The sequence below is a fragment of the Ranitomeya imitator genome, chromosome 6, assembly GCF_032444005.1.
Source record: "Ranitomeya imitator isolate aRanImi1 chromosome 6, aRanImi1.pri, whole genome shotgun sequence".
NCBI classification, from domain to species: domain Eukaryota; kingdom Metazoa; phylum Chordata; class Amphibia; order Anura; family Dendrobatidae; genus Ranitomeya; species Ranitomeya imitator.
In genome coordinates this window covers 176,526,558-176,539,733 of record NC_091287.1, presented here as the reverse complement: position 1 = coordinate 176,539,733, position 13,176 = coordinate 176,526,558, and the positions used below count along the sequence as shown (strand labels likewise).

General features: G+C 41.4%; 1 protein-coding gene across 1 annotated transcript in view; it reads right to left on the bottom strand.

The window, feature by feature from the left end:
- ITGA9 (integrin subunit alpha 9) overlaps positions 1-13,176 on the bottom strand; it is a 720,867-nt gene that overhangs the window by 443,456 nt on the left and 264,235 nt on the right. Inside the window, exons 11-14 of the mRNA XM_069730329.1 lie at positions 12,882-12,976; positions 11,977-12,067; positions 7,144-7,189; positions 1,505-1,659 (exon numbers count right to left, since the gene is read on the bottom strand). Of these exons, the coding sequence (XP_069586430.1) occupies positions 1,505-1,659; positions 7,144-7,189; positions 11,977-12,067; positions 12,882-12,976 (387 nt within the window). The remainder of the gene's footprint in view (positions 1-1,504; positions 1,660-7,143; positions 7,190-11,976; positions 12,068-12,881; positions 12,977-13,176) is intronic.

Genomic DNA, 13,176 nt, shown 5'->3' with positions numbered 1-13,176 from the left:
TAGTGGAGTTTGGAGTCAGACTGTTTGAGGGTGTGCACAGGTGTCTTTTTATACTGATAACAAGTTTAAACAGGTGCCATTACTACAGGTAATGAGTGGAGGAAAGAGGAGACTCTTAAAGAAGAAGTTACAGGTCTGAGAGAGCCAGAAATCTTGATTGTTTGTTTCTGACCAAATACTTATTTTCCACCATAATATGCAAATAAAATGTTAAAAAAACAGACAATGTGATTTTCTGGATTTTTTTTTCTCAGTTTGTCTCCCATAGTTGAGGTCTACCTATGATGTAAATTACAGACGCCCCTCATCTTTTTAAGTGGTGGAACTTGCACTATTGCTGACTGACTAAATACTTTTTTGCCCCACTGTATATAGCACTACTCTGGATCCCACAGTACCAATCTGCAGGAAAGTAAACAGAAACTATATTGTCAGCTGCCAGGGGGGGAAGGAGACTGGTTTTGCCCAGTGATTGCCTATAGTGGCACCGATCTGTAGTAGTACCAAAATGGAAATGCAGAAACAATAAAATTATGAAACCTTTGTTATAATAGAAGCACCACAAACTATTGTCAAATATCAGTGCAAGATGCCTCATTAGGGCATCACCATTTAAAAAAAAGAAACTAAAAAACAACTGGTTATTCTACCACGAGAAGGATTCGCTCATCTAGCTGAATGCAGTTATGCAGCTTGCAGCCATGTTGGCGCATCTTGTATTTGAAAGAAAGTTAAAGGGAACCTGTCACTTCTAGAAACGCTGCTTAGGCTTCTTTCACACTTCAGCTGTTTAGCGTCAGTCTGCTCCGACATAGTGACGGATCGACGGATCCGTCACAATTGTTGAGAAAACAGTTGTAACGAATTCGTTACTTGAGGGTTGTCGGGGAAAAGTATCTACTTTTTGGAGCATGCGCAATTGGAAAAGCGGATTGGGGCGACGGATCCGCCGAAATGACGGTCGCGACGGATCCGTCGCCCATAGGCGGCCATTCTATGGAATGGCGGACATGACGGATCCGTCACGAACCGCCATTTCGGCGTAGACAAAAAACGTTATAATGTCCGTCAATGTCTAGATGACGTCCGCCAAATCTCGACAGATCCGTCACATGGCGGATGGAACGGACGACCATCCGCCACAATCCGTCACTAATGTATGTCTATGGGAAAATAGCGGATCTGCCAAAAAAAATGGCGGATCCACTATTTGAGGAAAATGGCGGTTTCAGACTGACGCCAAAAGACTGAAGTGTGAAAGAGGCCTAAGGCTGCACATGTAGAGGTAACCTAATAAATAGCATCAAAGCAAACTATCTTCACAATCCAGAATAATTTGATATCACATCAAAATAAAAATCTAGTTCTTGCTATCTTCAAGTATAGTATGGTAGAGATGTCTTAAAGTAACTGAAAGTGAGAGTAAATGTGGATTTGTAAAATACTTCTGGAGAGTCTCATTAAAAAAAAATCAATGCTAAATGAAAACATTATTTATATTTACCTATTTCACCAGGAACACGCTTGCCACGAAACCGGAAACAGACAGTGACATTGACACAGTTGACATTTTGTGTTCCATCATGGCACTGTGGAGCAGTGATGTTAATTGCAGAAGGCAGGATTATTGAAGCATCCACAGTAATAACTGGTCTTGTCCTGATGCACAGGAGAAAAATAAGCAGGACAATATGTAAAACCAAAACGCAACGAAAAGGTATGTGCACACGTTGCAGATTTGTCTGCAGAATTTTGCACAGAATCTGAATCTCTTGGCAGAAAACGCAAGTAAAAATCCACGTGATTTTTATGCGTTTTTGCTGCATTTTTTATGCGTTTTTGTGCGGATTTTCATGCATTTTTTCATGCGGATTTGTCTGCGTTTTTGTAACCTAAATAAAGATCTATTATTTAACAAAAACAAAAAGAATTCTGATGCTATTTCTTTGTCAAACCTCTTATGTTACATACTCTATTGAAGAATAATTTTTACACACACACGCACAGACAGACAGATATAGACAGACAGATAGAAGATAGATAGATGGATAGATAGATAGAAAGGAGATAGATAATAGATAGATAATAGATAGATAGGAGATTATTAGATAGATAGATAGATAGATAGATAATAGATAGATAGGAAATAGATAAATAGATAGATAGATAGATAATAATAGATAGATAGGAGATAGATAATCGATAGATAGATAATAGATAGATCGATAGATAATAGTTAGATAATAGATAGATAAATAGATAATGGATAGATAAATAATAAATACATAGAAAGATAGATAGATAATAGATAGATAACACCAAGGCCGATGTTTAGTAATGAACCTAATAAAATGGTACATAAATAGTTAAATAAAGACGCACACACACAAAATCTGCAACAATATCTTTAATATGAAAAAAAAGTGAAATAAATGGGGAGTGGGCTCCAGCGCAATTTTCTGGGCCAGAGAGGGAAAGCCGATGGCTGGGGGCCGATGTTTCTAGCCTGGGAAGAGGTTAATACCCATGGAGCTTCCCAGGCTATGAATCTCAGCCCGCAGCTGTATATTAAGCCTTTACTGGCTATTAAAATAGGGGACCCCCCAAAAAAAAAATTAAGTGGGGTCCCCCTATAATTAGTAGCCAGAAAGGCCATGCAGACAGCTGCGGGCTGTTATTCGATATTGCCCCACCCTCCCCCGGCTTCAACCACCAGCACTTAGCCTCTCTCTTTCCACTGTCCTGTAGCGGTGGCATATGGGGTAATAGGGGGTTGATGTCACCTTTGATTATAAGGTGACATTAAGCCCGGTTAGTAATGGAGAGGCGTCAATAAGATACCTATCCATTACTAATCCTATAGCAGTGAAAGAACTAAATAAAGACACAGCCAGAAAAAGTATTTTAATATTTACAATATTTAATATTCTTAATTTCACCATACTTACAACCATGCCTAATTCCCCGATGCCCTCGATCACCTGCAAAAAATAAAAAATAATAAACCAACAGTATACTCCTTGTTCCGACACAGTCAAATTAATAGTGTCCCATGACGATCTCCCCGGGTGATGTCACTGCTCTACAGGGCCTCCCACGATGCACTGACAGGAGATAATGGCTCCTGCAGTGCATCGCTGAAGAGGTTACCTGAGTTCAGGCTCACTTTACGGCAATGCTGCATGGGAATTTTCTCACACAGCTCTGCCGGTGAGAGAATGAACTCGAGTGACCTCTCTCCCGGCAGCGGTGGAGGGATACATCACGGAGGATTACCTCCACCTATCAGTTCATCGCGGAGGCCCTGTAGAGCACTGACATGACCCGATGTCACTGTTCTTCTACATGGGAGATCGTCGTGGGACACTCATTATTAACTAGACTACGGCGGAGAGGTATAGGTTGGTTTATTATATTGTTTTCATGACAGGAGATCGACGGCTTCAGAACTAGGTGATTAGTATGTACTGTATGTTATATGTTGTATGTACTGTCTGTAATGTATGTCCTGTATGTCTACTGTATGTTCTTTTTTTTACTGAACACATGCATTGTCTGATGGGGCTACTTTCCCATCATCGGCAATGCTGTCACTCTGAGCATTCATAGCCGGATGGGAGCAGTAGTCCCATCAGACAATGGCTGCTTACACAGACCAACACACACAGGGACACACGCACACACACAGAGACACACAGACTCCGACATACACGCAGACCCCCTCACACAGACACGCACATAGTCTCCAGCCACACACTTCCCTCCTCCCAATCTGCAGCATTTCTCGCACCACATCTGCAGCAAATTCTCTTTTTTTTTATGTTTTTTTACACTTGCGGTTTTGCTGCGGATGTGCCTGACTCAATGGAAGTCAATGGGTGCAGAAATGCTGCAGATCCGCAAAAAGAATTGACATGGTACGGAAAATAAAATGCTGCAAATCTGCGTGGATTTTTCTGCAGAATATGCACAATTCTTCATTTCATATAGAATAACACTGGTAGTGCACTACACTACGGATTTGATGCAATTCCGCGGACCCAAAAATGCTGCGGATCCACATCAAAATCCGCATCGTGTTCACATAGCCTTACAGTACATACCTTTCTGGGAAGAGACATTTAAACATGTAATACAGATAACGTCTGCCAGGACAATGTCATTTATATTGGTTTAGACGTTACAATATATTGTACATATGTTCTAACTCGTCAATGTTGTGATGACCATGTAGTCGTGTCTTGGTAAGAAGTAAGTAGGGTTGAATCTGCAAGACATTTTTCCTAAAAACAACTAATTTTATGCTGTTGTCAACTTGCTTAGCACCCAAACCCGTGCCCAAGCCAGTCTCACAATGGAGGTATCACATCTTAAAAGGTTTCTACCAAGTTGGTAAGTATCACTGATTGCTGGATATCCCACTGCAGGAATGCCCAACTTCCCATAAATGGGGCTCTGAAAAGCCTTGTCTAAAAGAAGCAGAAATGAAGTATCATGGGGACTATCTCTAGCAGGCCCTTAGACAATGAATAGAGTAGTGGTGCTTGACCCATGTGGTGGTGGTACTCGACCCATATTTAATTCATACCTGGCTTTGCATCGTTCTAGGGATTGATGGTTGTTTCTGCTGGTAGACTCGGCAGATCAACCAATAAATAGGTAATACCTTGCCAAATTCATACAAACCTCAATTACAAAATAAGACTCTGCTCATATTTGCATCAAAAAATAAAATGTGGATCGTAGGCGTCCACCGCAGTATTGATGAGAAAAATCATGTTGCATGTGCAAGTACAGATTTTACTGATCCTTAGCAAGGAACAGTAGCAAAATTATGTTTGAGCTTTAGAGAAAAAGAAAAGTGAACTCCTTAATGACGTTGACTCCTGACTGAACTTCCTTCAAAAAAGGTAGGAAAAGCAAAAAGGTGTAAGTCAACAGAATCTACTATGCTGTGAGAACTAGGCTACAACACTAAAGTTTCCAACATCCCCACTTGTAGTTACGTTTCCGATTCCGAGTGTATTGTCGTCAACATCCTCGTGCATCATCCATATCACCAGGAAGGGGAAAGATCAGCAAACGAATGACAAAGAACTTGGCAGCCTTCCAAGCGTTCTCACCCCAAGAGGATAAAATGCTTAATGAAACTCAATTTCCGTAATTGTTTGTATGAGCCAAGCAGGAAAATTGCACAAATTACAAATCAGATTCAGCACAGTAATCTCAGGAGAGCAGCTAATGCAATTCACGGCCTCTCTACAAAGATTTAACTCCCTTGGACTAAAAAAATGAAAAGAAAATGAAATTCGGCATGTCTGACAGCCAAAGCTCAAGAATAGTTCATCGAAAGAGTAAAGAGCAAGATCGGAGACACTCAGGTTTCAGCACAAGAGATTTGGAAAGGGTTGGAAGGTCATCGGCTGGTTGTCTCCTAATGACTGAAACATTATTTGTCTTTGGAAGTTCTGCCAAGACTCACAAGTGTCTTTACATTTACATTGTCCATTTACAACTACACTGATTATTGTGAAGGAGAGATCTAGGATAATCTTACAGTCTCACCATCACCAGACTGCCCATCACCTGACAATCAAGCTTACTGCTTGTTCCTCAGATGAAATGGTATTTTGGTTTGCGCAAAAGAACAACATTTTTGGCAGCACATCATCCTGTGTAAAAATAGCATCTTATGCACACTGAACCATCTATTACAGATCATTCAGTGCGCAACTGAAGTGTGTTCTCCCTGTGCACACAGACTATCAAATGACCACCTTAAATATTAAGCGATCAGTGATCACTTGCTGCAAAATTGTGTAGTGTAAACAGATCATGCTACAAACAGATAGATAGATAGATAGATAGATATGGGATAGATAGATAGATAGATAGATAGATAGATAGATAGATAGATAGATAGATAGATAGATAGATGGACAGATAGATGTATAGATAGACAGATATTAAAAAAATGGAGGCAGCACACCATTCAGGGTCTAAGTTGGAAGTGCTTAATGTAATAACCCATCACAGCTGCGTCTCTATACATCTTGTGATAACAAAAACTGAAAAAAGACATTTAGTAATCTTTACAATCTGTTCCTTTCATGGAATATTTAATGTGCTAATTTTATACATTTGTTATGCATAGTTGCATGCATTATATAAAAATGTGACACAAATAATAGAAAATAATGAGATGTAACATGGGAAATAGCTTTTGTTAATCACTAAAACAATACATATCAATAATAATATAACAGCATTAGGCTGCATAAAGAACCAAGAAAATGTTAATAAAATGTAAAAGGCAGAATACCGCAACAAAGTAGGGATATGAGATCCAGTCATATGAAGAGCAACACAAAGTGTAAGAAGATGAAACAGGTACGTCTTCATGTGAATATCAAAGGATGGGGAAGGAAACCAGAAGGGGATGAACTTTCAGCAAATATCCCTCATCTTATAGTTATCACACCTGTACAGCCCCCATACACATAAAACAAATGTTGGCTGAACCAGACGTTCGTGATGGGTTCGGCTGACAATCTAATGTGTATGGGGCGCCGGCTGTCGGGTGGTCAGAAGAGACGTCCGTCGTGCATGCCCGATTTCGGACTGCTGATCACATTGTTCTCCCTGACATAAGCAGCTGGCCGATGTGTCAGTCGGCAGGAGCACTGAGCCAAGAGAATGCTCCTCTGTATCAAAGAGCTGGCTGCGATGCCTGCCGGCCAAATGATCGACCAAAGCAACATGCAGCCAACACCCATGTAAGGTGTATGGCCGGCTTTAGGCCCAGACCTGAATGGAACAGTGAGCAAGGAGTATTATGAGCCAAGAGATTTCTTTGAAAGTCTGTCATGTTACCACATTGACCCCCGATCTTAATAAATTCCATGGTTTATGAACATCGAGTCTACACTGATTTTGATTGATGTAAACCTCCCTGACCTGAGCTAAATTATCGTCAAGCAGACCAATTGTCATTGCATATCTGCTAATAAAAAGAAACGTCTTGGCAGTACATGAGCTAAATGCAATGTCATGAATCCCAAAACTATAGCAATGCAATTAATTATTAGTGATTTATGAGTCCATATGTATTTTCATATTTCTGTATGAAAGATTTCTTCTCACCTTAGTAGCACCACACTGTCTGACATAAAAGCCCCGATAGTCACATCTGAAAACAAAAACACAAATGATCAGATATAAGTAATGGCTACTGTAAATGAGAAAAGTCAAAGTGACTTAACCTTGTAAGGCAGCTAAGTAGCTCATTAGTCCCCTAGCAATCCGTGTTCATCTAAATGGAGTTATAAGGTCAGCAGTAGGGGGTACGTCACCGCCATCCTGAGCCATAATGTCCAAGCAGGGTTTATAACAAGCATCACATACACCAATGGGGAACAGACTAAATCTACACCAAACAAGAGAGCACTGGGCAACGGAAAGTGCTGCCTGAGCTTATTATCATCCATAGCGTATGGCACATTAGGAAACTAGAAGATCTCTTCTTTCTACATCAATGAAGGAACGTGCTCCTACTTCTATGTCCTGGTGTGTTCACATATCGTGGTAAGCTTTGCCTGATGAAGTACCTACACTACAAGTACTGAGACACCTACACATCACACCTACACAAGTGTTTGTGACATCCCACTCTAAATCTATAGACGTTGATATGGAGTCAGTCCCCCCTTTACAGCTATGACAGTTACATTCTTCTGGGGAGGATTTCTACAAGAATATGGAGGATGACTGCAGGATTTTTTTCCATTCATCCATAAGAATAGTTGTGAGGTCAGACACTGATGTTGGACCAGTATCATCTGATTACAACTCATTCTTTTACATATATTTGTAAATGCAGACTGCGGGCAATGGGACTGAACAAAACGGAATTCAGTGATGAAGAGGTGTGACTCAATACTTCTGTCCATATAGTATATGTAGTCTGCTTATGATTTGTCATCATCTTTTCAGCGTCATTAAAAGTTAACTATTGAGGATTCTTAATGGGAACCTGACAGCTGTACATGTTGCCTGGTCCATGAGTAACATGTATCAGACACTGGCTGTACTATTTCAGCCACATATGTTTAACTCTGAAACACTGAGGAGTTTCAAATAAAACCACATTTTAAAAGCCGCCGGGGACCGAGCCACGCTGGAGACCAGTAGGACAAGCGGGTCCCCGGCGGCTTCTCCCTGCCCGCTCCCCTTGAGTGATAACTCTCTCCTTATACAGTGGGTACGGAAAGTATTCAGACCCCTTAAATTTTTCACTCTTTGTTTCATTGCAGCCATTTGGTAAATTCAAAAAAGTCAATTTTCTTTTCATTAATGTACACTCTGCACCCCATCCTGACAAAAAAAAAAAACAGAAATATAGAGATTTTTGCATATTTATTAAAAAAGAAAACTGAAATATCACATGGTCATAAGTATTCAGACCCTTTGCTCAGACACTTATATTTAAGTTACATGCTGTCCATTACCTTGAGCTTCTCCTTGACATGGTTCTACTCCTTCATTGGAGTCCAGCTGTGTTTAATTAAACTGATAGGACTTGATTTGGAAAGGCACACACCTGTCTATATAAGACCTCACAGCTCACAGTGCATGTCAGGCCAAATGAGAATCATGAGGTCAAAGGAACTGACCAAGGACCTCAGAGACAGTATTGTGGCAAGGCACAGATCTGGCCAAGGTTACAACAGAATTTCTGCAGTATTCAAGATTCCTAAGCGCACAGTGGCCTCCATAATCCTTAAATGGACGAAGTTTGGGACCACCAGAAGTTTTCCTAGACCTGGCCATTCAGCCAAATCGAGCAATCGTAGGAGAAGAGCCTTGGTGAGAGAGGTAAAGAAGAGCCCCAAGATCACTGTCGCTGAGCTCCAGAGATGCAGTAGGGAGCTGGGAGAAAGTTCCACAAAGTCAACTATCACTCCACCAGTCGGGCCTTTATGGCAGAGTGGCCCAATGGAAGTCTCTCCTCAGTGCAAGACATATGAAGGTCCGCATAGAGTTTGCTAAAAAACACACAAAGGACTCCCAGACTATGAGTAATAAGATTCTCTGGTTTGATGAGACAAAGATAGGCCTCTTTGGTGTCACCGCCGCTGTGCCTGCTTCCTGTTCACTTACCGGGTCTGCCATGGTCTGCCCTCTCGCTGTGGGTTTTGGTCCCTCTGGCTTCTCTCCTGGGTCCTGGCGCACTGTCTCTGCTCGGTCCCGAAGTTTCTCTCCTTGGCTTCCACTCGCAAGCTCTTCCCGGTGTCTGCGCATGCGCTGGGTCCCTTAAAGGGCACCCATGCATTACTTCAGTAATTTATGCCTCTGGGCGCCTCTGCTCAGTAAATCCCGGCAGCTAATCCGGGTAAATCATGTTTTTTTTTTTGGACACCTCCTCTAAGGGGAGGTACCTGGTTATTTATTTGCCAACCGCTCAGTAACCTTGGCCTGCACCTGCTGCCTCGTGCGCCCGCGCCCTCACTGCTATCCATGTACACTTGAGCTGCCCTGCCTGCTACCGCACGCTCAAGTCTTAGTAACTCTTCCTTTTCTCTATATACCAGTACCCCAGTATACTGCCCTGTCTGCATGATCCCCTTCCCATGTTATGCCTTCTCTTTTCACAGCTGCCTCCATTTCAGTCTTCCAATAGTCCCGTTCAGACATCTGCTCCTGGTGTCCATTTCACTCCTGTCTGGTTTCCTAGTATCTGTGCTCCCGGTTCCTGCACCTCTGGATCCCCCTTCCTCACTCAGTTCTGGTCCCTGTCCACTGCTTGAGCCGCCCCTCTTGGTATCGGATACCGTGGTTCCAGTGACCTCTGGGCTTGCGCCTGACGATCCCTGTATAGGGGCCGGTCTCCACTAGGCCAGCTAGCCCAGGGGTAGGTCTGTTCCATGGTCCAGAAGGTCCACTCCTAGTGCTCGCCTCCCTGCGGCGTTACATTTGGTGATAATTCTAAGTGGTATGTGCTCATCACCTGCCCAATACAATCCAAACAGTGAAACATGATGGTTGCACCATCATGCTATGAAGGTGTTTTTCAGCTGCAGGGACAGGATGACTGGTTGCCATTGAAACATGAATGAGGCCAAGTACAGAGGTATCCTGGATGAAAAACTCTTCCAGAGTGCTCTGGACCTCAGACTTCACCAAAGATTCACATTCTAACAAGACAATGATCCTAAGCAAACAGCTAAAATAACAAAGGAGTAGCTTCAGAACAACTTTGTGACCATTCTTGACTGGCCCAGCCAGAGCCCTGACCTAAACCCAATAGAGCATCTCTGCAGAGACCTTAAAATGGCTGTCCACCAACATTCATCATCCTACCTGACAGAACTGGAGAGGATCTGCAAGGAAGAATGGCAGAAGATCCCCAAATCCACGTGTGTAAAACTTGTTGCATCATTCACAAGAACACTCGTGGCTGTACTAGCTCAAAAGGATGCTTCTACTCAGTAATGAGCAAATGGGTCTGAATACTTATGACCATGTGATATTTTAGCTTTTCTTTTTCAATAAATTTGCAAAAATTTCTACTAAAATGGCTGCAATGAAACAAAGAGTGAATTGCCTAACAAACAGGGAATCCCCACATGTACTCTGGCTGTCTAGCAGCCACAAATCATGCAGCTGCGTGGACATAAACTAAATCTCCGAGCACGGCGAAATACTTGAAGACCACCCGAGCATGCTCGGAGAAACTCGAGTAACGAGCATACACGCTCATCACTTGTAATTACATAACATCAGTGGAAAAAATATGTTCTCTTAGAAAACTGAATCAAACCCATGTGTATGTTAGAAGCTGGATTAATGTGTATTTTTAAGCCAAAAATGTGAACATATCCTAAAATGGGTGAAATCCAATTCCAGATTTGGAAGAAAGCAATCATTTATTGATGGATCTGAGAGACATTCTGGAGTCTAACTTCAGAGCTTTCGAGACGTACAGTAAAGTTTTTACTAAACGCCAGGTATACTTACTAACCAAAAAAAATAGTATCAATACTTAGCATATTTATTACTAGAGCGAGCGATGGCAACCATAAAGCTGAAGCCTACTACACCACATCAGGCATATGTGTGATAGGTATTCTCTGATGGCTTTGAGTTTAGTGAACACTTGTTAATAGTACAACCCACTGCTTTTATTCATCTCAGTGTGTAATTTCTAGCTGACGGGTAATCCATTGTCTTCATGTTAGCAGAAACATTCTTGTGTGGCACAGCTTATAAATACCAGGGAGGAATGAAAAGTTTCCAGGCTCCTTTACCAGCTGAGTACGGATAGTTTTGTGACATATGTATATGGTGTATTATCCCAGGTCATACTAATGTAATATTAAACAGCTGTGCAGCAAAGGTAGATGAGAAGTGGCTCCATACAGTGCTAGAGAAAAATGGACACCAGTTGTATACATGTTCAGGTCTAGGACAATCGCAGCTGTTCAGCATCCTGTGTGTCAGGTATTACACCAAGAAACCATAAACTTTGTGCTTCTCCCCAATTATATGGCAGCCATCAAACTCCAAAGTGGCACGCTAAGAAGTGAAAAGGTTATCTGTCTGTAAATGGAGCAAAGAAACTGAAGTGTGTGTTAATACTGTCAAAAGAAAGACAAACAACATGTCAGCTTGGAATTCAGGGTAATAGTCAATGACTTGCTCCTAAACTCAGGCAGTAAGTGAACGCCTGATTCTACAGAGCTCATATACCAGCACCAGCAAAGTAAAAACATAAAAACACCTCTACAAGAAAAAATGAGAATTTTCTATCCTTTCTATAGCAATGGTTCATGATATAATGTCAAACCTCGAAGATGTTTGTTCTTATGCGTCATTGTAGAACAAAAGCCTTTACACAACGGTTATTGTCGGACAGTTATAAAATGACCGTGTCCTGAATACCTTTTATCTAAAAGACGCTGCAGCTTTTAAACGTACCTACATAACCATTCTTGTCCATATCAATGCCTCCAGAAATGGACTGCCCAAACATCTTCAGAGTTGGGTTGAGTTTTCTTCCCGATATTCGCTAAGAAGATTAAAAGCAATATTAGTATGAGGTTTTATTAAAGAAATGTTACTTTACTCTTTTAGTTGTACTGGAAATAAATGAAGACTTGGACTTAAAGCTGTTTTCCCAAGAACAAGGTACACTTTAATCAACAGATCATAGAATAAAAATAAGTTTAACAACTAGATGTGGTAAAAAAATGTTCCTGTGCTGAGATAATCTTCTACATGTGCCCCTGCTGTGTACTGTGTAATGGCCGTGTCTGACCGTGCATGAACATGGTCTGGTCATGCCTCCTGGGCAGGGGAGGAAGCAAAAGAGTAAACAGACAGTACAGCATGAGATTACCCCTGCTGGTTTCAGAAAGGAAAATGTTTTTCCCTGCTTGTTTAAAAACTTGTTTTACTTCAAAGAAAGAATCAGCTGTGATCCCGTGCTGTCCTGTCTGTATACTCTTTTGCTTCCTCCCCTGCCCAGGAGGCATGACCAGACCATGTTCCTGCATGGTCAGACACGGCCATTACACAGGGGCACATGTATAAGATTATTTCAGCACAGGGACATTTTTTAAACACATCCAATTGTAGACTTTTATTCTAAGATTTATTGATTTAAAATTAATTGATTAAGGACGGTAGAACTTTTTGTGCACGACGTGCCGTCTGCCTCATTTAAAGTGAATGGCACCATCAGGAGTTCTAAGTAGATCCCATATTTCAGTACTTCAGACGGAAGCCCCAAAGGAGCCACTGACATGTGGCAAAAATGTCTGACAAGGTATATTTCACGCTTTTGTGAAGTTTTTTTTTAAAAGACAACATAATACACCAACCATTGAATATTGAGGGACAATGCCATCTGCATCACCATGAAATATATAGACAGCGCCTAAAAATTCATCCTCCTTTGGCGCTCCAATTGCAACATCTGCATAAAAGAGACAAAAAAGGAAACAGCTAGAATGCAACGTAATATAGATTGATGTGAAGTGATGTGATATTCACTGCTACATGATAAAGATTGATGCAAATAATGTGTGTACCCAAAGCTAGGTACGACAGACTGATGTAAATCATGTCTGTATCTGTTGCTATGTATTACATGCATAGAACAAAAAAACGACAAAT